Genomic DNA, 27,845 nt, shown 5'->3' on the forward strand with positions numbered 1-27,845 from the left:
GACTAAACTCAGCTGGTCATGCTTGCAGGGTCCTGCCCCTATCAGTTTACAAAGGTCCAGAAACCTTTCACGATGTAACGAGACTGCGGAAAACATATACCTGCTCAGAGTTCTGCCAGGTAGGCATTAGATGACCAAAAAGCTCAAGTGGGTAGGTCAAGCTTTTACTTTTTATTTTGAATTTTTGTTCCACTGAACCAAAATACCTAAGTAGCTTAATAATCTACATCTACAAGGAATATTGGTTTGTTTGCCAAAGGCACTAAGTGTCTGCTACCCTGCTTTCTTCACAACCTCCACCGCATATAAAAAAACACACCTGAACTTTTTCTACAAGTTAACCACGTCCATGACGTGGCTAGAAATAGAAGAGATATAAGAAAGTTCACAGCAACTTTTGCTGCTGCAGGCTGGACAGATTGTTATTATAGGTAAAAGAGTCACACAGCTAAGGATAGGCTTCTGCTACCCCACCAGGACAGCGATGGTGACTTCTGGCTAAGGGACTTAAGAGCACGGTTAATGACAGTCCACATTATATGGGCTTCACTTCTGCCAGGCTTCTCCCAGCCATTTACTAGAAGAGAGGCATGCAACCAAGTTAAGAACATACAGGTTGGAACAAGTTAAGAACATACAGTCACTGAGGCTTCAAAGGGTTGGGTCCCAGTTGTAGGGGCTCTGATTACCGTATCTGGGAACTTACCCAACCCATTAAGCTCCCTTCATCTTTCTTCCTGTGTAAAATAAGGATATTTTTTTTTTGGTCATTCATCAGAAAGTTTATACAGCACCTACTGTGAACCATTTGCTGGATTTAAGTGAAAATACAAAGCTCTCTTCCAACACAGTAAAACAGACAAGCTAGTAAAAACAAATACTTTCAATAGGATGCAATATTTTCCATTGATTAAGGCTGTAAACTGGCAATGACCTCGACTCAAATCTCAGCTCTACAACATACTATTTGCAATACCTAGACAGACAATTTATTCAAGTTCCCTAGGCTTTATTATCCTCAAATATAAAACAGGATTACTTCTATCTTGTTAGGACCACTTGAAGCTTTAAAAGTTACTAACTGTAGTTAATTCAGTTTCACTGCTGCATAAAATTTCACTAGGCAAATAATGGGTTTTGTACCCATTCTCCTGTCAATAATCATCTGGGTTATTTCCATATTTTTGTGATGATAAACAGTACTTCTATGAGCGTTCTTGGACACGCTTCCTGGCATGTATCTGCAGGAGTTTTCTAGGACATACACCTAAAAGTTAAAATGCTCAGCTACAGAGTGAGTGAATGTTCATCCTCACCAAATATTTCCAATTCCTTTTCCAAAGTGAGACTTTTTAAATTTCTCTACTCAGCATTATGTTTTTAAAGTCCTAAAAGATTACATATAGCGTGAACAATTTTTACAAAGGAATGTATGTGCATATGGATTAAAACCATTAGTTTTAAAAGGGAGGAAATAAAAAAGCACACAATTCAGGACAGAGTTACCTCAAGGCGGAGAAAGGCAGATGGCAGAGGAGAAACAGGAATGATCCAAGAGTGCCTGTGGGACGCTCGCTCTCAAGTTGGTGCTGTGTTTTTGTCACTTTTGTTTTTGTTTTGTTTTTTTTGAGACGGAGTTTCGCTCTTGTTGCCTAGGCTGGAGTGCAATGGTGCGATCTCAGCGCACCGCAACCTCCGCCTCCTGGATTCAAACGATTCTCCTGCCTCAGCCTCCTGAGTAGCTGGGATTACAGGCACCCGCCACCATGCCTGGCTAATTTTGTATTTTTAGTAGAGACGGGTTTTCTCCATATTGGTCAGGGTGATCTCGAACTCCTGACCTCAGGTGATCTGCCAGCCTCGGCCTCTCAAAGTGCTGGGATTACAGGCGTGAGCCACCACGCCCTGCCCAGTGCTATGTTCTTTTTGTTGTGCTTTAACTTATACTACATATAGTATTTTCAAAGTATCAAACATTCCATTGAAAAGAAAGACTATTTTTAAAAGCATTTAACACTCTGTGCGTCTGGTAAAACACAAAATTCAAAATGGATGGTAGCTATTGTTACAGAATGTGATGAGAATAAGAGACGACAAGGCAGTGTAGTTCAAGGTGAGGCATGACTAAACTCAGAGGGCATAAGACGCAACCCTGCGGAGGTGAGGCAGCCAGGCTTGTCAACATTCAGAGCTGCAAATGACCCAGATCTGCAGAAACCAGAGATGTTCAGAGGAGGAGGGGAAAGAAATGGGGCTGCCCAGATGCCAGAACACTAGGCTCTGAGCTCCAAGAGGGCAGGGACAATCTTGGTATTTCTCATTGCTTTGTCACCAATAGCACATACACTGTCTGGTAATAGGTGTTAGAAGAATATCTGAAAGGTGAAAAGAAAATTTTGTTTTATAGATGACTGTTTTAAAAAATATTTAAAAAAATTTTTTTTAACTTTTAATTTCAAGGGTACATGTGTAGGTTATATAGGTAAATTCATCCCACAGGGATTTGTTGTAGATTTTTTTACCAGGTACTAAGTCTAGTATCCAATAGTTACCTTTTCTGCTCCTCTCCCTCCTCACACCCTCCACCCTCAAGTAGGCCTCAGTGTCTACTGTTCCCTTTGTGTCCATGAGTTCTCATGATTTAGGTCCCACTTATAAGTGAGAACAAGTGGTATTTGGTTTTCTGTACCTTTGTTAGTTTGCTAAGGATAATGGTGTCCAGCTCCATCCATATTCCCACAAAAGACATGATCTCATTCTTTTTTATGGCTGCATAGCATTCCATGACATATTATGTGCCACATTTTCTTTATCCAATCTGTCACTGATGGGCATTTAGGTTGATTCCATGTCTTTGCTATTGTGAGATAGTGCTGAAATGAACATTCATGTGCACGCGTCTTAATGGTAGGATGATTTGTCTTCCTCTGGGTTTATACCCAGCAACGGAATTGCTGGGTCAAATGGTAATTCTGTTTTCACACCAATCAGAATGGCTATGATCAAAAAGTCAAAAAAATAACAGATGCTGGCAAGGTTGCAGAGAAAAGAGAACACTTCTACACATGGGTGGGAGTGTAAATGAGTTCAACCATTGTGAAAAGCAAAGCTGTGATTGCTCAAAGAGCTACAAACAATATTTTAAATAAAGACTACTTTGGCATAGAAGAGTATATAGAAAGAGAAAAGAAAATGGCCAAGAACAGAACAAGAAACATCAATTTTAAGGATGGGCAGAGGAGACCCCACAGGAAAGTAAGAAGGAAAGGTAAGAAAAATAGCGGAGACACACAGGAGACTGTTATTAGGCATTTGTTACCTGTCAGGCACTGAGCACAGGACCCTTCCCTCAAAACCAATAAATACACAAATGTGTGTGTGTGTATACATGTATATATGCATATAGGCATGCATATATCAGCAAAAAAGTCCATGAATACACAAGTTTATATACACATACAAACGTAACACTTTGTTTTCTTGTACTGGAGCACTTTGAAAATAAGTTGCAGGTAATCATGATCCTTCCCTTCTAAATACTTCAATATGTATCTCTAAATATTCTCGCACTTAACCACACCATCAACATTTCTGGAAAGATTATTATTCAGTAATATCACCTAATCGAGAATCTGTATTCAGATTTATACAACTGTCTCAAAACAATTTGTATGGCTATGCACCCCAGTCAACAATCACCACTCATTCATGGTGTTACTTCTCTTTGGCCTCTTTTAATCTACAACTGTCCCCTTCCAGCCCATGGTGTTTGTTTCTTGTGGCATTGATTTTTTTTCAAAGAGTCTAGGCTGGTTGCTTTATCAAATGTTTCATATTCTAAATTTGTCTGATTGCTCATTGAAGATTTTTGATACAGTTTATTACAAAAGTATGTTGTATACATCTAATTACATCATATCAGGAGGCACACAATGTCAGATTATCTCATTTTTGGTAAGTTGGATCATTCAGTGACCACCAGATCGCTCTGCTTCAGAATTATACTTTTTATTACTCTAAATGATGAAGGAGTATGTTTCAGACTGGAAGATACTATTCTCCCACACTCATTCACCCAGTGGCTTCTGGCCACAATTGAAGATTATTGCCTGAATCAGTTATCACACTAAGGTTGCAAAATGGTGATGTCCTAAATTCTACCCTTCTTCTACCTTTACTAGTCAGCATTCTTCTGAAAACAAGAGCTTTCTCATTTGCATCCTACCTTTTTGTAATCTGTACTTTTAATAGCACCATAAACTCCTGAATTTGTTTTGGTTTTCAATGTATTTTCACCTGTTGTTATCATTCTCATTAATGCCCAAACTGTCTCAGATCTAGGAGTGCCCTCAAGTAGGTTTCGGTGTCCTTTTTTAGCATTTCCTCATTGGTCTGAGCACTTCCTTGCTTTCTGACCAAAAGATGTCACAACTCACCTTATACTTTTCCTGTACCTGATCTGAAAACAGTAATGTCTCTTAAGGAGCCCTGGTTCCTTTCAGTGGCTAGTGAGAATTCGAAACAAGATGAGCTCACTGACACTGGGAAGTCGCTACTTCTGCACTGGCAGGGGGGTTTTATTTTTGTTATTTAAAAATGGCTTGAGCAAGTTTACAGCTATTGGGGTGTCATGATTTCTGGACATACACATTTTTTTTTTTTTTTTTTTTTTGAGACGGAGTCTTGCTCTGTCGCCCAGGCTGGAGTGCAGTGGCCGGATCTCAGCTCACTGCAAGCTCCGCCTCCCGGGTTTAAGCCATTCTCCTGCCTCAGCCTCCTGAGTAGCTGGGACTACAGGCGCCCGCCACCTCACCCGGCTAGGTTTTTTTTTGTATTTTTTAGTAGAGACGGGGTTTCACCGTGTTAGCCAGGATGGTCTCGATCTCCTGACCTCGTGATCCGCCCATCTCAGCCTCCCAAAGTGCTGGGATTACAGGCTTGAGCCACCGCGCCCGGCCTACATACAGATTTTTTTAACTTTGTTTTATTAAGGACTTTGAGCAGGTTTAAAGTTTGAAGAGAAGTAGCCCCTAGACAGAAAGAGATGCTGAAAATACAAAAGAGAAAAGTGATAACACAGAGAGAGAGTTCAAAGAAAGATTAGAAGGAAGTGGATGTAAAGCTGCATTTAAAAAAAATAAAAATAAAAAAAGCATGGAGTAAAAACTAGTCCTGGTACGTTTCACACAGTCCAAGGATGTCAATGAGCATCAAAGTGTACAGTATAGTATAAATAGAAAGGAGTGTTTGTTATCAGAATTTTTTTACATACAGATATTATATCTGAGGCAATAATGAAATGATATCTAACAGCACCCCTGGGGCAGGGCAAGACATAAGACTATTTTCTTACACTGTACTTGACTTACCCCTATTGAAATCCATTGGAAAGGTGAAATATCACAAAGGGAATGTTCTAAAATAGACATGCATATTCAAGAACAGATCCTGGCCAGGTGTGGTGGCTTACACCTGTAATCTCAGCACTTTGGGAGGCCGAGGCTGGCGGATCACAAGGTCAGGAGATCGAGACCATCCTGGCTAACACGGTGAAACCCTGTCACCACTAAAAATACAAAAACAAAAATTAGCCGGGTGTGGTGGCGGGCGCCTGTAGTCCCAGCTATTCAGGAGGCAGAGGCGGGAGAATGGCTTGAACCCGGGAAGTGAAGTTGCAGTGAGCAGAGATCGCAAAACTGCACTCCAGCCTGAGCAACAGAGCAAGACTCCGTCTCAAAAAAAAAAAAAAAAAAAAAAAAAAAAATTGCTGAATTTATAAGTTATTACCACAGTAGGTTTGATTAAAATCAAAGAACCCTCTAACAGGGATTAATACACAAAACAGGGAGGAAACACACAACACTTTGCGTTAGAGAGTATATGGGAATCACTTCTGTACAGTATTTCCACTCCCACTTAAAATTCTGGATATTTATATTCTTTTCCTTCAGCTATACAAGCCTGTATCTTGAACAAACATACAAGTGGTTGATATTCAGCTAAGCAGTTAAAGATGTTGTTTTCTCACACATGGAACTCTATCTCCATCTTCACAGCAAAGGATAACCACTAATGGTCTCACAGCCCCAGGATCTGCAGGTCTGAGTACTGCTTGCCTGAGAAATGCAAACACCATCTCAGTGAGGCGAAAAGAGGTCATGGATTCATTTCCTTGCCTGGCCCCAGGGAATAGCACCACATATTCCAAAACAATGTTGCAGAAGAACAGGCTGGAAAAAATTCAGTAAATCAGGCAGCTCAACCTAGTTCCAGGATAAAAAGGAATTGGTTCCCAAAACCCTGAAGTCAGGAGTTATGCAGAGCTTTGTGCCACTCTCATGAAAGATTAGCATTGTGTATGGACTGGTAAATTAGAACTGAAACACTCTGGACTTCATACATATGCTCTGTTGCTGAGTGCCACTTCCTCTGACTAGAACAGAGGGGTCATCAGAAGCAAAACCTCTCCCAATTTGTCCCTTGTGCAAGCACTGCTGGGCCACATACGGGAGGAAGCTCAGAGCACTCTGCAAAGGGTCTATTGTGCCTCCTGCAGCCCCACATTTCAGTGTAGAAGAGTGTCAACTTAAACTGAAAGAAGCAGTGGAAACTGTCAGGAGCCTGACCTGGGAGAAGGACTAGGAGACTGGGTCCCAAAGGCATTTGTTTATTCTGTTATCAGCTGAGTCACTCCCTGTATGCACAATGTTCCCACTGAGTCAGACCCTGCCTCACACCATGTATTTGATTCTTATAGGAACAGGAACCCTAGAGGTAACTGAGGTAGCTACTACTTCCCCCTCATTCTAGACATGTAAAAACTGATACACAAAGGCAGTTAGTAATTATCACAATATCCTAGTTTTTAAGAAACAAAGCCATACATGTAGCCAAGGCCTATTGCATCCCACAAGCATGCATGTAATCATTATGTTGCACTGTCTGTCCTCTGTCCACTATTGCAATAGAGCAGTCAATAAAGCCCACTTCACATTCCTAGAACTTAGCATATAGATTACTTATTGCTGATGAGTTATTCAATTACAGTTAAGGTCTAATCCCAACAAGAAAGCTAAATTCTCGTCCTGTGTCAAAATAATCTGAAATATAGCTACCATTAAGGAGCCATTCCAGTGGCTCTCAAGGAAATTTAGAAATGTCTGGGGACAGATGGCTGGTTGCACAAATCATGGGGTTCTACTGCCACCTAGTGGATACAGCCCAGGCATGCGGCTAAACATCCAACGATGCACAAGACAGCCCACCCACGAGGAAACGAAACCCAAAAAAAAAGTCAACAGTGCCAAGGCTGAAAAACCCTGGACCATTCCAATCATTATAGGCAAAAAATTACAAGTCCATCCTGACTACCAAGATGCAGTCCCTAGAGTAAAGGCTAACAGTGGGTGGCCATTTTCCTGGCCCCCAGTTTGGCATTCAGGAAGACTGGATGTCTGTGTATCCATCAGAGGTCATGAGGTGCCTATGCCACACCTCATCCTCCACTGGCAGCTCCTGGGATCCATTTGCATAATCACAAAGTGAAGACAGGCTGGAGTTCTTAGACATGCCAAATATGCTAGACTTGTACTCTGCCACAAGCTATGCTAAAAGTGTTTTGAGGGAAGTAGTTAGAATACAAAGTCAAGACTACGTTTGGACAGTATCAGTTTATAATCCATCCTAATCCGCCCCCCCCTCCCCATTCTCTCACATAATCAACAGCTGGATCTGTTCGTAGCAGAAACTCAGATTTCTTTTATCTTCATGAGTTGTAAACACTGTGAATAGGAAGATCAAGAGGGAATCAAGAGAGGGTAGAGTTTATGCTTTGGTGGAAGAGGAAGTTCTTGGGTATCTGTAATTCAGCCTAAGAAGAATATTCAGATATTTCTAATGTGAAAACTTAGCACAGTTCCTCACTGACAGTATGTGGCCACACCATTCAGCCAATTTTAAGTTACATTAACACATGTTGGTCACTGACCTGGATTCTAACTGAAGGTAAAGTCGATGAGTCATAGCAGTGGGAGTGAGGATTAAGTGACCTGATCTTGAGCTCACATCAATTGCCAGAGAAAACTGGCTGAAGGTGAGAAACAGCAGCAAGCAGAGCTCTCCTTGTGCCAGGTGCCCCAGGGGATCTGCATGTGGCATCCAAACCATATGCAGCAGATCTGGGTTTCTCCCTGCAGAAGAGTTTCCACCATTTATAGCTTAATGTTACCTGTTGTAATCACCATTCACGATAGTCTAACTCTATATCTCTCTTTGGATATCAGCGCAAGAGATAGAAAACTGAGTCAAAAAATCAGAAACTCATTTTAAACACTTTTAGAAACTGGCAAATAAAAAGGAGGTTCTCTATGCTGCAGTATCTGAAAGATAACTTAAGAAACTGAAGGCATTCACATCATGCAAAACCTTAAAACTCAGATCAAAAACAAAAATAACACACATACTCTCAAACACACACATATATGCACATTCCTTTCCTGAAAAAAAAAAAAAAAATACTGGCTGACTCCTCAAGATGGGACTCCAGCAAAACATTGAAGGGCCTGTGTAAAGGATCACATTCATATAAAACATGCTGCCCCCACATTCTCTCAGGAGCAGGGGAGCCCTGGCTTGGAGTCAAGCAGACATTAGTTTGAATACTATCTGGCTATGTGTTACGTGCCCTTTGATGAATCACTTAACCATTTTAAGCATCAGTCTCCTCATTTGTAAAATAGTGGTAAAGGTTTACTCATTGGCAAAGTTCCATGATGTCACCCAAGAGCTTAGGCCATCCATTTTCCCCCACTGTGACAGCATCTCATGTCAGTCTTGATGCCTGTTCCTATAGCTCTCTCACCCCAAAACTCCTTCCCTCTTCTTCTTTGCCTAGCTAAAGCCAACTCATTTGTCAATCTTCATTATCACATGCTCCAGGAAGGCTGCCTTGACGCCACCATTTCTGAAACTAGGTATGTGCTCACTCTATTCCGCTGCTTTCTCCTTCAATGATGGCCCCACGTCACACCTTGAAGTGTCCCTCTGTCAAGCCTCCCCCTACACTGGAATCTTCCTGAGAGTCCCCTGATGTGTTTCCATAGGGCATGGCAAGCATGTCCTGATGGCTTTAGTGAGCAAATGAACAAAAGGCCTTGGCAAAGGAAGAAATACCAGGGACAAACAGGTGCCAAAGGTTACATGTACTTTATAAACAGCAGATTTCAACAAGGAGAAATCAGTGATATCAAATGCTGCAAAGAGGTCAGGAAATAGGATAACTGAGAAAAAAACAACAGACTTAGAAATTAGGGCCCTGACAGCTTCCGAGAAATGTGGTGAGTGTCAAACATTCAATGCTCTGAGTGATGAAAAAAGATAGGGGGTGGGAGAGTTCCTTCCTCTGGGTGAAGGAGAAAGTGAGATTCTCCCTGATTGAGCCTAGAGAGGGTAGGGACAAGAGTGCCACAGGAATGCGGAACACAGATGAGAACAGTTATTTGTACGTTATTTTAGTAACATAAAATGTAATAACACGACTATAAATACACAACACATAAATACTATGAAAACCACATAGGAGATCACACTGATACCAAAAAAAGAAAAAAAAAAGTGTTAAACATTAGGGCACGAGAGATTAAAGCAGCAAGAAAATGGCTTCAGTAAGTTTAAAAATGTATGATTACACACATCTACACTATTTTCTATTTTTATACAGAATCAGCTAGAAAACAGATATTTATCTCATAGAAAAAGGTCCAGAGCACCATGTATTAAAGCTTTTGACGTCTGGACTGAAAGGAAGGAAAAAAATATATAAAAGTTGTACCTTTATAAGAACTGAAAAATAAAAAGGAAGAAAAATGCATGTCATAAGTGGGTACCGATAAAAGCATTATTTGAAGGCAATCCATTCTCCATAGATATTTCTATCCCCAATTATGAAATAATTTAAATATACAAAAACAGAAATGCAGACACTAATGTTGGTAACACCAATGTACCAGTCACCAGTGTTAATAGGCAGTAATATTACGCATATTTGATTCAGATTTTAAGAAATAAAATATCACAGATACAGCAAAGTCCAAACACCCTACCACTTACAAGCTTCCACTTGTAGGTTAAAACACGTGGTATTTGGTTGGGTGTAAGGAGGCTGGACTTGCTCCTATTTCCTTCCCCAGAAGTAGGCAATGTTCTTTTCTTTTTTTCTTTTAGATTCAGCAGTTACATGTGCTAGTTTGTTACTTGGGTATACTGTGTGACGCTGAGCTTTTGGGCTTCTAGTGAACCCATCACCCAAATAGTGAACACAGAATCCAAGAGTAAGTTTTTCCACCATTTCCCCGCTTCCTACTCCCTGCTCTTCGGAGTCGCCAGTGTCTACTGTTCCCACCTTTGTGTCCATGTGTATCCAACGTTTAGTTCCCACTTGTAAGTGAAAATATGTGGTATTTGGTTTTCTGTTTCTGTGTTAATTCACTTAGGATAATGGCCTCTAGCTACATCCACGTTGCTGCAAAGGACATGGTTTCTTTTGTATAGCTGCATAGTATTCCATGGTGTATATGTATTTTCTTTATCCAATTCACCATTGATAGGCACCTACGTTGATTCTATGCCTTTGCTATTGTGAATAGTACTACAACAAACATGTGAGTAAAGGTGTCTTTTTGGTAAAACAATTTGTTTTTCTTTGGGTATGTACCTAGTAATGAGATTGCTGGGTGAAATGGTAATTTTATGTTTAGTTCTTTGAGAAATCTCTACACTGCTTTCAACAGGGACTGAACTAATTTACAGTCCCACCAAGAGTATATGAGTGTTCTCTTTTTTCTGCAATCTCACTGACATCTGGTTTTTTTTTTTGGTTTTTTTTTTTTTTTTGGACTTTTTAATAAAAGCCTCAATGTTGTGAAGTTAGAATATATCATTTACAACCAGCACATGTTCCGTACTGCCCTAGGCCACTGAGATTATTACTCCATGCAGAACTTAACCTCTTTCTTTCCAAAGAGAATCTCATGACCCTTTAGGAACATTCTAAGTAAATATAAGATGATCACAACCACCACCTCTCAAATAGGTATAAAATACCAATTTACATTTCCATGAGACCATAAAGATGCAAAGACTATGATGAAATATAATGAATAAACTTGGGCAAAGATCCTAGATTTCAGGCCTACTTGGAATACAATTTTTCTTGTCTAAAGTCCCAACTATAACAAAAATATTTCACCCTCATCACCATTTATTAAATGTCTCCTGGGCACAGGATCTGGGGGGGGAAAAAAATGATGCTAATTCAAAGAGTGGTACATGGACCAGCAGCATATCATGCTTTATTAGTCCATTTTCACACTACTGATAAAGATATACTTGAGAATGGGCAATTTACAAAAGAAAGAGGTTTACTGGACTTACAGTTTCGCATGGCTGAGGAGGCATCACAAACATGGTAGAAGGTGAAAGGCACATCTCACATGGTGGGAGACAAGAGAAGAGAGCTTGTGCAGGGCAACTCCTGCTTTTAAAACCATCAGATCGCATGAGACCCATCTGCTATCACAAGAACAGCACAGAAAGACCTACTCCCATAATTCAATCATCTACCACCAGGTCCCTCCCACAACACGTGGAAATTATAGGACCTACAAGATGAGATTTGGGTGGGGACACAGAGCCAAACCACGTAATTCCATCCCTGGTCCCTCCCAAATCTCGTATCTTCACATTTCAAAACCAATCATGTCTTCCAACAGTCTCCCAAAGTCTCAATTCATTTCCGCATTAACTCAAAAGTCCACAGTCCAGAGTCTCATCCCAGACAAGGCAAGTCCCTTCCACCTATAAGCCTGTAAAATCTAAAGCAAATTCGTCACTTCCTAGATAAAATGCGGTACAGGCATTGGGTAAAAACAGCCATTCCAAATGGGAGGAACTGGCCAAAACAAAGGGGCTACAGGCCCCATCCAAGTCCAAAATCCAGCAGGGCAGTCAAATCTTGAAGTTCCAAAATGATCTCCTTTGATTCCATGTCTCACACCTAGGACACGCAATGCAAGAGATGGGTTCCCATGGTCTTGAGCAGCTCCACTCCTGTGGCTTTGCAGGGTACAGCCTCCCTCCTGGCTGTTTCACAGGCTGGCGTTGAGTCTGCAGCTTTTCCAGGCCAACAGTGCAAGCTGTCAGGGGATCTAACATTCTGGAGTCTGGAGGATTGTGGCACTCCTCTCACAGCTCCATTAGACTGTGCCCCAGTAGGGACTCTGTGTGGGGGCTCCAACCCCACATTTCCCTTCCACACTGCCCTAGCACAGGTTCTCCATGAGAGCCCTGCCCCTGCAGTAAACTTTTGCCTGGACATCCAGGCATTTCCACACATCTTCTGAAATCTAGGCAGAGGTTCCCAAACCCCTATTCTTGACTTCTGTGCACTCGCAGGCTCAACACCACGTAGAAGCTGCCAAGGCTTGACGCTTGCATACTCTGAAGCCATGGCCTGAGCTCTACATTGGCCCCTTTCAGCCACACTAGAGTGGCTGGGATGCAGGGCACCAATTCCCCAGGCTGCACATAGCACAGACACCCTGGGCTGGGGCCCACAAAACCACTTTTTCCTTCTAGTCCTCCAGGCCTGTGATGGGATGGGCTTGCTGTGAAGACCTCTGACATGCCCTGTATACATTTTCCCCATTTTCTTGAGGATTAACATTCAGCTCCTCGCTGCTTATGCAAATTTCTGCAGCTGGCTTGAATTTCTCCTCAGAAAATGGGATTTTCTTTCTACTGCATTGTCAGGCTACAACTTTTCTGAACTTTTACACTCTGCTTCCCTTATAAAACTGAATGCTTTTAACAGCACCCAAATCACCTCTTGAATGCTTTGTTGCTTAGAAATTTCTTCAGCTAGATACCCTAAATCATCTTCCTCAAGTTCAAAGTTCCACAAATCTTTAGGCTGAGGGCAAAACACGCCACCAGCCTCTTTGCTAAAACATAGTAAGAGTCACTTTTGCTCCAGTTCCCAACAAGTTCTTCATTTCCATCTGAGACCACCTCACCCTGGACTTTATTATCTATATCACTATCAGAATTTTGGGCAAAGCCATTCAACAAGTCTCTAGGAAGTTCCAAACTTTCCCACATTTTCCTGTCTTCTTCTGAGCCCTCCAAACTGTTTCAATCTCTGCCTGTTGCCCAGTGCCAAAGTCGCTTCCACATTTTCAGGTATCTTTTCAGCAACATCCCACTCTACTGGTACCAATTTACTGTATTAGTCTATTTTCACACTGCTGATAAGGGTGTACCAGAAACAGGACAGTTTACAAAGGGAAGAGTTTACTGGACTTACAGTTCCGCATGGTGGGAGGCCTCACAATCATGGTGGAAGGTGAAAGGCATGTCTCACATGGCAACAGACAAGAGAAGAGAGCTTGTGCGGGGCAATTCCCGTTTTTAAAACCACCATATCTCATGAGACCCATTCACTATCACCAGAACAGCACAGAAAGACCCACCCCCATAATTCAATCATTTCCCACCAGGTCCCTCCCACAACACGTGGGTATTATGGGAGCTACAAGATGAGATTTGGGTGGGGACACAGAGCCAAACCATATCACATGCCAAACTCTAGACATAATGGAATCTCAGTCCTCATTTTAGCAAGATCCCAGGTAATGTGTATGCACATTAAAGTTTAGGGAGCACTCACTGGTTTAAAGAATTTAGAAATATGAAAACCTAGACTAAGGCAGAACCAAATCCAACCACCATTTTGCTAAACCTACCCTCTTCCTATCAGACCACATGGCTTTCAGGTGTTATCTCTGCAAAGTCCACACGTTAATCTCATTAGACTGGTGGTAATCAAATGAGGGCAATTTTGTCCCTCAGAGGACATTTGGCAAAGTCTATAAATATTTTTGATTACCGCAACTTGTATAGGGGGTTACTGGCATCTAGTAGGCAGAAGTCAGAAATGCTGCTAAACATCTTACAATGTGGAGGACAGCTCCCAAAAATAAATAATTATCTGGCCCAAAAGGTCAATAAGTCAAAGGTTTTTTAAAAACAAAACAGTAAAAAAAAATCCACCTGCAATTAGACCTATGATTTCCTGGCTGAAATGAATTGTTCTATTCAGTCATTTGATAAACTGATTTGATCATCCTTATCCAAGGCGGGGGTAATATAAACCAATAACCAAAACCACTTCATGCCCAAGCTCTCAAAGAGTTTAAGTTTCCCACGAGAGGCTGCAACCAAATCAATAATCATATTATCATAAATCATATAAATCAATAATCATATTGACAACAAATAGCAAGTACAGTGAAACAACAAATGCACAAATTGGAATATTTCACAATTACATGAATTTAAGAAGTAAGTACAGATATATTTCCCCAATAAAAAGTCTGGTGCTCACTGGTTTTTTTTGTTTCCTGTAATGCAGGATCTTTAATGAAAAAACACTTTGGCCACTTCGAGACGATAAACACTCACTGGGCAAAACAACTTCACTGAAAAGAGACCTCATATTATGCAAAAAAAATCTTAAAAGGTAATTTTTTTTAATTCCTCAAGTATTATCAAGAGCTTTGTTAATTTCATCAACATGCTATAAAGGAATGATTCTTTTCTTCAGAGAAGGAATCACAGCTCACAATTAGGATGGTGGAAGGTGGTCTAATACAAGAGGAAAATAGGTCACGGTATATAATTACACAGATGAGTAACGAACTCACAGCTGACTAAGCCTGCTTTTATTAAGATAAACGTATTTCTGGAATGAGCATTGCTTTGCATAGCCTTGTATCAATTAAATTCTGCCCAAAGAGAGAACCCTGAGGTTATAGGTAATATGTGGCAACTTGAAAACACTTCATGCCGCACAATCCTAAGCTATTACACTGCACTAAGGGACAAGTGCACTCACTATCTAAATCAGACTGAATCTTTGGCATTGACATCCTAACTTTGCAAAAAAAAAAAAAAAAATTGTTGAAGGAAAGCAATCTACAAAATGCTCCCACTACATTTTAATAACTGTCTTTGGGTCTCATAAATCTCATTCTGCCATGTTCTTTAATTATGTTACCAAAGACTCCAAAGTGATAGCAGACAACGTAGGCTAAAACATTTCAGACCACTTCATTCTCATGTATCTGGATTTGTGAAACAAGGTCAAGTTTCACCTGAGAAAATTTCAAGACTTACACTATTACACAGTAACCTCCATTTTTTTCTTTTTTTTTTTTTTTTTTTTTTTTGAGACGGAGCCCTGCTCTGAAGCCCAGGCTGGAGTACAATGGTGGGAGCTCAGCTCACCGCAACCTCTGCCTCCCAGGTTCAAGCAATTCTCTTACCTCAGCCTCCCAAGTAGCTGGGATTACAGGTGCATGCCACCACACCTTGCTAATTTTTGTATTTTTAGTAGAGGTGGGGTTTCACCATGTTGGCCAGGCTGGTCTTGAACTCCTAACCTCAGGTGATCCACCTACGTTGGCCTCCCAAAGTGCTGGGATTACAGGCATGAGCCATGCCCAGCCACAGTATCCCTTTTTAAAAAGTTTAGCTATATATACAAATCTTTCTTAAATGTGATCTCTAGAATTTAGGAGCATTGTTTACATTCCTAAAGCCTCAAAGTTAACATAACGACAACTTTCACTACAGAAATTCAGTGATAATATCAGAAGTAACCATCAATGAGCAGGGCTCCACAAACAGACACCTACACAAACTGGCTCACCAGAATGCCTGCTTATCCAGTAATCCAGTTAATCATCATCCAGAAGTCTTGTTCACCTTTTAATATTTTTTCTGTTGCCTATCTCTCATCTTTAATGGACTAGCATGAGCTGGTAAGAAACAGTGAATCAACTGAGAAGTGGGCAGGGAAGGGAGGGTTGCTGAGCACACTAAGAGCTTCTTTTCTGATTCTTTTGGTTCTTATTTATTTTTACATTTTTGTATAAAATCAACATGAGGATAAAACGATTTCCTTCATTTGTGAAAGATCTGAAGTTTCTGTAGGTCCCTGTATCAGGACATTAAATCATCTCAGTCTACACTAAAGATAAGGAGAAGAGACTGAGCAGATATCACGAGGTCCAAATGATACATGTCTTTTTTAATGATTTTGTCCTATTTTTCATTCAACACATATGCCTGCCTTTTGGTCTCAATATATAATTTGGTCTTACTTGCCTTAAGAGAGTTTCTTTTCCTCACATCTCTCAGTCCATTACTGCTCTGATCTGCCCTACAGAAAAGGCTGCCAAAAGGTTCAAGTGTCTCAAGCTCTGAGACACTTGAACCTGTAAGACAGAATGCCCTCATCATTAACCCCACTGCTTTTAAAAAAAAAAAAAAAAAAAAAAAAAAATCAATATTTAAGAGTTCAAAAATTACTACCAAGAGGAATTTCTCTTTAGCTTATTCCTTTAGAGTGTTCCTTTAAGATGAAGAAATCTGTCCTGGCATGAGCCTCTGCTGTATCAAACCGGACAGTGGCACAGGGTAGCAGAGGCACCCAACCAGCATGTCTAAAACCTCCCATTCTAAACTGGAGTCTCATCTGCAGTTGCATCAAAACTGCCAAAATAGCAGTGTTTGTGGAAAGGGCCCATCAGGGCATATGTATGCAGATTCCCAGCAACCTGAGGAATCTGAGAGCAGAGTTCTGGACCTGCAGCATTAGGCCACATGCAGAAATACTGCAGCTCAAAAATACGAAAGACTCTGAGAAAATAATTTTATAAGGGTTTCTATAAGAAAAGGAATTATGTCTCTCATTCTATGGGATTCACTATTTCTACAAATAGTGGCTTCTATAATATTTCCCAAAGGAAAGGAATTTGGCTCTCATTAAATTATTTCTGGGAAATATTTCAATATTTCACCATATAATTATATATTACATAGTTAATATTTCTGTTTTCCAAAATAACATCTACAGTTTTTTTATATTTTAAACTCAAGTGAATCCCACAAGTACTTAGTACCTACCATGAGTAGGACACCACAATGGCCAGGCGCTGAGGATCTGGGGGTTGTGTGCCTAGGACTGGGAAACCAAATTAGACGTGGGAATATAGCAGCACGCATTCTCTCAAGCTCTGCAAGACTGGCATTTAAACCAAAATGCATCTAACTGTCAAGAGACAGTTACCAAACAAATCAGTTACCAGACACAGACTCTTAGTCACAGTAGACAGTTAAAAATGGAAAATGTGCTCCCCCTCCCTTATCTTTTAAAATATGAAACAGGCTCATAAGGAGAAAGGTGATAGAAGACCTACAAAGAAGCAAATGAGTACAAACCAACTATGCCCAGAGCCAAGCACACAAGGCTACACGGAAGAGGAGGAATAGTGCTAGTGAAAGGTTTTGTGGAGGAAGTGATTTGGGGTACTCATTCCTTCTACAGGGAGTCCATAGACTGGCAAAATCAAGTGTCTATCAGTATTTCTATTTTTGTCATAAAGCAAAAGGAAAGCACACAGGAAAGGAAGATACATAGAAACCAGATATTCTTGTGTAGGAAGCAGCACACAGGTTTATATGGATGTACTTTTTTTATGTGGAACATGACTATCTCATATTCCATGTTTCAAAATATCTCTTTGTCATGCTTAAATTTATTGACCTAACTTGTCCTTCACTGTGATATGCACTGTGCTGGCACCACAAATACAGATGAAAAAGATGCATTCTCTGACATCAAGGTACCCACTGTTCCCACAATCTTTCTTTCCCTTGATCCCTGAATAAATCTTAAGAGCAAGGGATTCATGCTTTGTATTTCCAGAGTGCATATTCATTTATTTCACAAATATTTTAACTAATGTCCTAAATATTATGCAAAGAATACAAGAGTAAAAAAATGGCATGATCATTCTCCTCTGAAGGAGCCTGTAGTAGTGGAAGAGACAAACAGCTGGAGAGGAGTGTTGAGAGGAGAAAGACACAGGATGATAAGCACACACTCAATCCACCCCAAACCAGGCTCAGAAAGTTGAGGATTCCTAAGGAAAGTGACAGCTAAGCAGAGGACTTGAGGATAAAGAGAAGTTAGCCAGTCAGGAAGGTATGGAAACAGTTTTCCACACAAATGAAAGTCTGTGCAAAGGTCCAGACAGACAGAAATCATCCAACCTAAAAAGAAGCAGAAGGGCCCAGGACAGCAAGAACTCAGTGCTGGGGGTGGAAGAAGCTGGAGGCAGAACAAGAAAGGACTTCAACATTACAGACTTCGGACATTCTCCTGAGGGCAAGGACAGACGACTAAAGGGTTTTAAGCAGGATAATTGGCATTGCTCACATGTAAGATGGGCAGTAAACGTTTGTTTCCGATACATCAAATAACCTTTTGAATTTAATTCTAGTCTTCCCTCTGCCCTAAATCAACACTTCCGACATCAGTGAAGAATATACAGGATTCCTAAACAATAGGAGTTCTGGATAACACCTAGCACAGCACTGTGCAATAAAACCATAATGTGAACCACATATGTAATTTAAAATTTTCTAGCAGCCAGAGTCTTAAAAAGTAAAATTAAGTGAAATTTAAGATTAATAATATACTTTATTTAATAGAGAATTTGTAAATATTACTTCAACATGGGATCAATATTAAAAATATTGAGATACTTTACATTTTTTCATTCCAAGTCTGCAAAGTCTAGAGTGCATTTTATACTTACAGAACATCTCAATCTGGACAGGCCATATTTCAAGTGCTCAATACCCACACATGGCTAGTGGCTACCATACTGAACAGTACAGATGTAGAATGTACTTTGGGAAGCATTTCTCAGAATGTTTAAAGCACTTTTTATCATTTGTATTTGTATTCTAATTTGTAAAAATAATGCAAATCAGTTTTTCAATGGGAAAAAAAAACAAAAAAGCTCAATATTGAAAAGGTACCCATAATCCCATACCAAAAATACCAGTTAACATTTGAATGTATATGCTTGTTAGACACTGTCTCATGTCCAACATATATGTAGAATATACTTTTCTAAAAGTAAGGTCTGTCTGAATAGCTCTTAATATGTAAACATTTATAAATGATTTTTATGAATCCATAAAAATTTCTCTTTTAGGAAAAAACAATCGCATTTCCAACATAGGTTTTAAAAAAATACATTACACATGGGATTCTGAATAAAATAAAACATTAATTCTGCTTTTACAGTTATTACCTTTTAAGATTATACCTAAGTGAGTATTTCCTAGAACTCTGGAGTTTAATAGGGAACCATTATTATTTTAGGGACATGCTGTCTCCATTATTACCTAGAAGTTCTCAAACTGCCCTGCTGCTCCAGTTTCTCTTTACTGCCACCTGGCTACTCCATTCTTCCCTTTTCAGTGCCCAAAAAAAAGGAAGAAGAGGGGGGAAGGGAGGGGGAAAGGGAGGGGGGAAAGGGAGGGGGAAAGGGAGGGGGGAAGGGAGGGGGGAAGGGAGGGGGGAAGGGGGGGGGGAAGAAAAGAGGGAGCGGGGACTGGGTAAAGGGGAAAGGGAAGGGGGAAAGAGGGGNTCTGTGCATTATTTTCGGGACTGTCCAAAGAAGGCTGGTGTGGTGGTTTCAGGACCCAGCCAGGAAAGGTGGTGGTGGTGACTGGGGAAAGGGAGGGGGGAAGGGAGGGGGGAAGGGAGGGGGGAAGGGAGGGGGAGAGGGGAGAAGGAAGAAAAGAGGGAGCGGGGACTGGGTAAAGGGGAAAAGAGGGAGGGAAAGGAGAAAAGGAAGACCAAAAGAAAGAAAAGGAAGAACAGAGAGAGGGAGGGAGGGACGGATGAGTGTCTAACTTACACAGAGTAAAAAGGTGGCTTCAAAAATTTGGTAGGTTTGACTATATTCATTGCCCTTTGCCTTACTACTCAGCAAATGTCTTGGAGACCATAAGTGCCCTGTGAGTGACTAGTTCACACCTCTTTTCAGGCCTCTGCCTTCAGAAGTTACAAGATGATCAATTCAACCTCCACACAGCCTCCAGATGAATCCTGCTCTAAGAACCTCCTGATCACTCAGCAGATCATTCCCGTGCTGTACTGTGCGGTCTTCATTGCGGGAATCCTACTCAATGGAGTGTCAGGATGGATATTCTTTTACGTGCCCAGCTCCAAGAGTTTCATCATCTATCTCAAGAACATTGTTATTGCTGACTTTGTGATGAGCCTGACTTTTCCTTTCAAGATCCTTAATGACTCAGGCCTTGGCCCCTGGCAGCTGAATGTGTTTGTGTGCAGGGTCTCTGCCGTGCTCTTCTACGTCAACATGTACGTCAGCATTGTGTTCTTTGGGCTCATCAGCTTTGACAGATATTATAAAATTGTAAAGCCTCTTTGGACTTCTTTCATCCAGTCAGTGAGTTACAGCAAACTCCTGTCAGTGATAGTATGGATGCTCATGCTCCTCCTTGCTGTTCCAAATATTATTCTGACCAACCAGAGTGTTAGGGAGGTTACAAATATAAAATGTATAGAACTGAAAAGTGAACTGGGACGGAAGTGGCACACAGCATCAAACTACATCTTCGTGGGCATCTTCTGGATTGTGTTTCTTTTGTTAATCGTCTTCTATACTGCTATCACAAAGAAGATCTTTAAGTCCCACCTTAAGTCAAGTCGGAATTCCACTTCAGTCAAAAAGAAATCTAGCCGCAACATATTCAGCATCGTGTTCGTGTTTTTTGTCTGTTTTGTACCTTACCATATTGCCAGAATCCCCTACACAAAGAGTCAGACCGAAGCTCATTACAGCTGCCAGTCAAAAGAAATCTTGCGGTATATGAAAGAATTCACTCTGCTACTATCTGCTGCAAATGTATGCCTGGACCCTATTATTTATTTCTTTCTATGCCAGCCATTTAGGGAAATCTTATGTAAGAAATTGCACATCCCATTAAAAGCTCAGAATGACCTAGATATTTCCAGAACCAAAAGAGGAAATACAACACTTGAAAGCATAGATACTTTGTGAGTTCCTACCCTCTTCCAAATAAAGACCACATGTGCATGTTGTCATCTTCAATTACATAAGATAAATAAATATGTGCCCTCATCATAAGTATTATCTCTAGCACTGCCATCCAATTTAGTTCAATAAAATTCAAATGTAAGTTTCCATGCTTTTTTGTAACATCAAAGAGAACACATCCATCTGTAATTTCTCTAATACTGACCTTTCTATTCTCTATTAATAAAAAATTAATACACACAATTATTCAATTCTATTATATTAAAATAAGTTTAAGTTTATAACCACTAGTCTGGTCAGTTAATGTAGAAATTTATATAGTAAATAAAACAGGACATAAGCAAAGACAACTCACTCAGGCATCTTCTTTCTCTAAACACCAGAATCTAGTATGTAATTCTTTTCAACACTGTGCTTAAAGACTAACTTGAAAGCAGGCACAGTTTGATGAAGGGCTAGAGGGCTATTTGCAATAAAAAGTCAACTTTTTTTCCTGATTTGAAGAAGCAGGATAAGCACACACCCAGAAAATCACCTAAGAAACCCCTCATTGATTTACTTCATGGCACTGCAAAGGAAAAGGAATATTAATTGTATACTTAGCAAGAAAATTTTTTTTTCTGAGAGCACTTTGAGGACACTAGATACATGCTAAATATGTTTTCTACAAAGACTTATGCCATTTAATAAGCCTGGGGTTCTGGCATTAAAATTTTTTTTTTTTTTTTTTTTTTTTTTTTTTTNGAAAATTTTTTTTTCTGAGAGCACTTTGAGGACACTAGATACATGCTAAATATGTTTTCTACAAAGACTTATGCCATTTAATAAGCCTGGGGTTCTGGCATTAAAATTTTTTTTTTTTTTTTTTTTTTTTTTTGAGACGGAGTCTCACTCTGTCACCCAGGCTGGAGTGCAGTGGCGCAATCTCGGCTCACTGCAACCTCCATCTCCTGGGTTCAAGCGATTCTCCTGCCTTAGACTCCTGAGTAGCTGGGAGTACAGGTGCGTGCCACCATGCCCAGATAGTTTTTTTTGTATTTTTAGTAGAGATGGGGTTTCACCACGTTAGCCAGGATGGTCTTAACCTCCTGACCTCGTGATCCACCCGCCTGGACCTCCCAAAGTGCTGCGATTACAGGAGTGAGCTACCACGCCCAACCTAGAATATTTTTAAGTAGGCTTTACTGAGAGAAACTAAATATTGGCATATGTTATTAGCAACTTCCCCTGTTCAATAGTATGGGAAAAATAAGATGACTGGGAAAAAGACACACCCACACCCTAGAACATATGTTATTCTGTTGGCAAATGGGAAAGGAGGTCATTTTCTTAGAAAGCAAATAAACTTGATTTTTTTTATCTAAAATTTACATTAATGCGTGCAAAATAACACATAAAAAGAAAATTCACACATCACATTTTTCTGGAAAACAGATGGATTTTACATCTGGAGACATGGCATATGGTTACTGGCTTATGAGAGCTACCAAAACTAAATTCTTTCTCTGCTATTAACTGGCTAGAAGACACTCATCCATGTTTCAAATGTTCTTTCAAAACATTTTTGTAAGTAATGTTTGTATCTATTTCATGCTTTACTGTCTATATACTAATAAATTTAATACTGTCTATTTTTTTAATAATCAACATGAGGAAATATTACCAGATTTCCTCATAGTCAGGACATACGTAGTTTCTTCATATGCTCAATTATGCATATAAATTATGCATATGTATTATGCTAATACAAGGGAGGCAGTTACATAGAGAATTCAAAAATTCTATCTGCCACTTACTTTTCAGAATAAGTACTCCGGATAGGGCATGGTGGCTCACACCTGTACTCCCAACACTTTGGGAGGCAAAGGTGGGCAGATCACTTAAGTCCAGGAGTTCAAGACCAGGCTGGGCAACATGGCAAAACTCTTGTCTCTACAAAAAAATAAAATTAGCCAGGCTTGGTGGTGTACGCCTATAGCCCCAGTTACTGGGGAGACTGAGGTGGTGATCACCTGGGCCCAAGAGGCAGAGGTTGAAGTGAGCCATGATTGTGCTGCTGTACTCCAGCCTGGGCAACAGAGCAAGACCATATGTCAAAAAAAGAAACAAAAGTACTTCATATGCCCTATAACCTCATCAATATTTTAGGCAAAACTCAGAAAAAAATACCCTAAATTGAGGAAAAGCTGGACAGGTTTTTTTTTTCCCCTCAGTATCTACTTTCCACCGTCCTAACAGTTCCCAATTCTGGGTCAATCAGACTCTCTCAAAAAATAAAAAACGAAAATTGCCATGCTATCACAAATGTGCTTGGTAAACTAAGCTTGCTATAATTGTTTATCTGACTACATCTGTTAAAAAAAAAAAAAAAAAAGAGGCTGTGTTTATTCTTTACAACTTACATTGGCCAGGACAAATGAGTAAATACCAGGGTTTTAAATGCTCCCTACTGGGCCATGGTAAAAAGTGAAAGTGAAAAAGAGAAGATGCCTTTGTAAGCACGTGCTAAAGCAGAATAGCAATGCAAAAGTAATATTTTTCAGGAAACAACATGCAATGCAGTTAAGGATATGGTGAAGCAACAGTTGAGTAATAGTTACTGCCTATTAGAACTTTCAGGTCCAGAGTAACAACTAAAAACCAAGTGGCAGAGCACCAGCAATAATAAATTAACCCAGCAACTTCCCTGAGATCACTAGCACTAGTGTAGGTGGGCAACAGTGAACACTTGCAGGGTCCTTTTGTAGATAAAGCTACAGTGCAGGCATGCCAGTGTTCAGGGTGCCCACCGAGGCTTACAACTCAGGTGCCTGCAGAAGGCACTGTAAACACGGCTGTAAGGAAACAGGGGAAGCTAATGATGATGGTGTGCTGAGAGCCTTTGCCTCACCAAGAGAGGTCAAAGGGCTCTCAGCTCTAGTCAATTATCTCCTCATTTTTCAAGATATGAAAAGTCACAAAGTTTTTACATTGCTGGGGCACCAATGAAAAGAAAATACACCTGCAGACAGAATATGCCACTGGCTACTCTGTAACATGTGGAATGCAGAAATCTCACAGAAAGGTATTCAAAAGTCACTCATGACGACTAAAAATTTCCCTTTAACAGGAATCCTTAATTTCATTTTGATGCATAAGTGATTCGACAACTACCTATACAAAATGTTTCAAGGTTTTTTTATAAAAGGAATATTTGAGATAAGAGTAATCAAGAAACAGATCATAGAAAGATCATAATCATATAAAAAGATTACACATTGACATCTACCCAGAGGTGGGTGAACCCTGCAACGGTCTTTTACAAAATGTTGTCATGACTAGTGCTCATTCGCTGGTCATCTTCAGCCTACGTCTTCTTTTCCCAGAAACAGAAGCAAAATTTTTCCTTTGGGAAAGTCATTTTGTCCTGTTCTCAACCATGCAGCTATCATATGCAGCTGACCCCATCCCCTACACAAGGGGCCAGCCATAACTGACTCTAGGCAATCAACATGTCTGATTCCACTGGCCACAAGTTGGGATGGAACATGATCCAATTTGACCTAATGAGAGCAAGTTCTAGGTTTCTGAAAAAATTATCTGAAGGGTGTGCCACAAAGATATAAAGTCTAGAAGCACTTCTTTCATCTGGCTACCATAAGAAGAGAGCCTAGAGCACCCTATGAGTTGAAACTGACACCATGGAAGGCACACTGAAGACATGCTACAAACTCAGTCCTGGTTACAAAGCTGAGTGCCTGCATCAGTCTTCATGTAAAACCATACCCACAGCCAATAAGCCCAATTTTAATTGGTTTCTTTTCTCTTTCTTTCTTTCTTTTGGCAACTACAAATGAGAAACTCGTGATACACTGGTTTTATCTAACAGAGTAATCTAAAGAGTTCAGAAATTCTAGAAAACACCCTCACACAAAGCTGTGCTTCTGCTTGACGATGTTAGTCATGTATGTGTCATTAGTTCTGTGTTCTATCCTTAACCCTATCGTTGCCATCTATATCTTTTAACTCTGGAGAAAAAGTATCAATAAATACAACAAATATCTGTAACATCAAGAGATAATATTACACAAATTACAAACATAACAGATCACTCCCCAGAATGACATGGGATTTCTTTTGGGTAAGCAGCACTGTGAGGGTTTGTGTATTTGGTACTGTGTGGTCTTCAACGGTAAAAGCCATTACTTCTTTTTGGTCACTATCTTCCACAAGACTCTAATGGCATGTGGATTACCGTTTCATGACAAGACATCCCCGTCAAAAGAACCACTTTAGCAAAATGTCGTTTTCCTTTCCCACAGGTCACTTTTCAAAATGTTTTAACCACTTTATAGTACTGCTTGTACAAAATGATTAAATGTCGTATTAATTTCTCTGCAGTAAATGTATGTGATAAATGTTACATGTAAATCAGCTACAAAAAAGAAACAAAAAAGTGCTTCCCAAAGCGGTCTCAAGATTTTTAGGAAATAAGAGATATTACTGCATTCCTATCTTCCCCTGCTTCAATATAAGTTGGGTGTAAGCATGAAAGGGGTGTTATAAAAATAGGTCCACCTCAATAAACAGCAAAATATATGACAGGTATTCTCACTGATAAAGTTTATAAGACTACTTGTTACTTTTTGAAGGTGTTAATTGTATGATTCTATTGCTTCTCTCATGGTCGCAGTCATAGCCACTAGCCAATTCACTTCACTTCCTAAACATTGTATCATGTGTTTTTGGGGACCTGCAACACAGGACTTAAGACCAGGGAGTAAATTTGTTCTTTATCAGCCTCCAGGTGTCACCAGCCTTAACTCTCATGGTATCAGCATGGCAAGGGAAACCCACACCTGCCCTACTTCTCCCTTCTCTCCCAAATCCCCCATCATTTGATGGCCAGCTAAACCTGCCCCAAAAGTGTGTGACAAAGGGCTTACTTTCCTATCATTCCATTTCCTGACATAAATGAACACCAAGAAAACATAGCCTCATCATATCGTACAATATTACATTACTTAAATTCTTGATTTTCTATTTTCTTTTCTTGAGATAGAGTCTCGCTCTTGTTCCCCAAGCTGGACTGCAGTGGCGTGATCTCAGCTCACTGCAACCTCCACCTCCAGGGTTCGATTCTCCTGCCTCAGCCTCTCGAGTAGCTGAGATTACATGTACTCGCCACCATGCCTGGCTAATTTTTGTGTTTTTAGTAAAGATGGGGTTTCACCATGTTTGTCAGGTTGGTCTCAAACTCCTGACCTTCGGTGATCCATCCACCTCGGTCTCCCAAAGTGCTGAGATGACAGGCGTGAGCGCCCGGCCTCAATGTTCTATTTTCTAAGCTAAAAGAGTCTCTATATTTAACTTGCAGGTTTTTCCAAGCTGTTATGTTGTACTTTCAACCATTATCTTTCTAAAGGAATACCAGTTCTCTGTGCTATCATATTGCCTGCATGAGGACGTAATCCTTATAAAAGCCAATTTCAACTCTACATCAAATTCACTTTCTTGTTAAGAAAAACATGCAACTATAAAAAAAAAAAATTGTCATGGCCAAGTGTAGTTCTTATCTAATAGTATGAAAGTAGGTGAAAAATAAGAAAAATTCTCTTATTTTAAGTAAGAAAACCAACATCAATACCATTCAAAATAAGAGCTCCTTAAGTGTTTACAAAGTACATTTAGAATGTTTTGGTTAATGACAGATAAAGCTCTGAGAAACATTTAAAACCTAAATGAAAAACAATAAAATAAAAATCTAAGTTATATCAAATAGAAACTCTGTAAGCCAATAAACCAAATTCACCTTTCTACATGACCAATCTGCCTCTCTCTCCTCAGACTTCCTTTCCCAGGACTAAAACTTCAGTCTCCTCTTCTCCCTCTCTACCCTCCACTGCAGTGATTTTACTTCTGCAGTGGTTCTCAGCTATTCCTCCCTTCCCATGTAATTTCAGATTCTTATTGCTTCTCACTTAAAATGACTGCAATCATTCCTTAACTGGTTTCTCATCTTCTACTTTCTCTCCTAACCAAGCAAACTCCAATGCTGGCAGATTTACCTAACATTGCTGAATTGACAGCTCCTTCCCTTGTATAGCCATGAGCTGTCCAGTGCTTACTTTATTAAAATCCCAGGGAACATCCAAGATTTTGTCTCAATCTTTTCCTCACAGAGACACCTAAGCCCCTAAATTGCCTGACAGTCCCCCCAAAAAATTTCTCATACTCCAATTATCTGTGTCATCCCTCAAGCATACCACCTTGTAGCTCATTCTGAAGAAGCTCCCGTTCACCCTACCACAGTCTGGAGCATTACACTTCCCGGATTCCCACAGGTTCTAACAGCACATAGCAGGTGATAAGATTCCTTATCACTCCTTTACAAAGCATAAAATATTCTCCAGGATAAGAGCTCAGGAGGCAGCCTGCAATCAATACATATTTGCTGTTATAATTTTTCATAAATACTTGATCAAGAAATATTCACATGGCTGGATGCAGTGGTGTGCACCTGTAGTCCTAGTTACTCAGGAGGCTGATGCAAGAGGATTGCTTGAGCCAAGGAGTTTGGGACTGTAGCAGGCTATGATTAGACCTCTGAATAACGACTGCACTGCAGCCTGGGCAACATAAGATGACCCTGTCTTAAAAAAAAAAAAAAAAAAAATTACATGGCTAGGAAAAGGGAGACGTTCTCCAAAGAACATTCTCTTGGAAAGTAACTAACGAGTTTTTAAAATGTGTTCTGTGTTTTGAAAATGTGTTAGTGATAAGTTCATAAGAAATGGACCATAAACAATCAAATGAGGAAAAAAAGCATGAAATTCAGTGACCAAAAAGAAACAAGATCAT

The 27,845-nt window shown here is 40.1% G+C and overlaps 2 protein-coding genes across 3 annotated transcripts in view; one reads left to right on the forward strand and one right to left on the reverse strand.

Moving 5' to 3' along the window:
* The window catches only part of P2RY14 (purinergic receptor P2Y14), a 61,458-nt gene extending 39,839 nt beyond the window's left edge, over positions 1-21,619 (forward strand). For both annotated transcript variants that reach the window (XM_025376282.1, XM_025376281.1), the window contains exons 2-3: positions 14,468-14,575; positions 19,968-21,619. In XM_025376282.1, the coding sequence (XP_025232067.1) occupies positions 19,992-21,008 (1,017 nt within the window). In that variant the 5' untranslated portion in view covers positions 14,468-14,575; positions 19,968-19,991 and the 3' untranslated portion in view covers positions 21,009-21,619. The remainder of the gene's footprint in view (positions 1-14,467; positions 14,576-19,967) is intronic.
* MED12L (mediator complex subunit 12 like) overlaps positions 1-27,845 on the reverse strand; it is a 342,999-nt gene that overhangs the window by 196,266 nt on the left and 118,888 nt on the right. The gene's annotated exons all lie outside the window — the stretch shown is intronic.

Source organism: Theropithecus gelada, chromosome 2 (assembly GCF_003255815.1).
Source record: "Theropithecus gelada isolate Dixy chromosome 2, Tgel_1.0, whole genome shotgun sequence".
Lineage (NCBI taxonomy): Eukaryota > Metazoa > Chordata > Mammalia > Primates > Cercopithecidae > Theropithecus > Theropithecus gelada.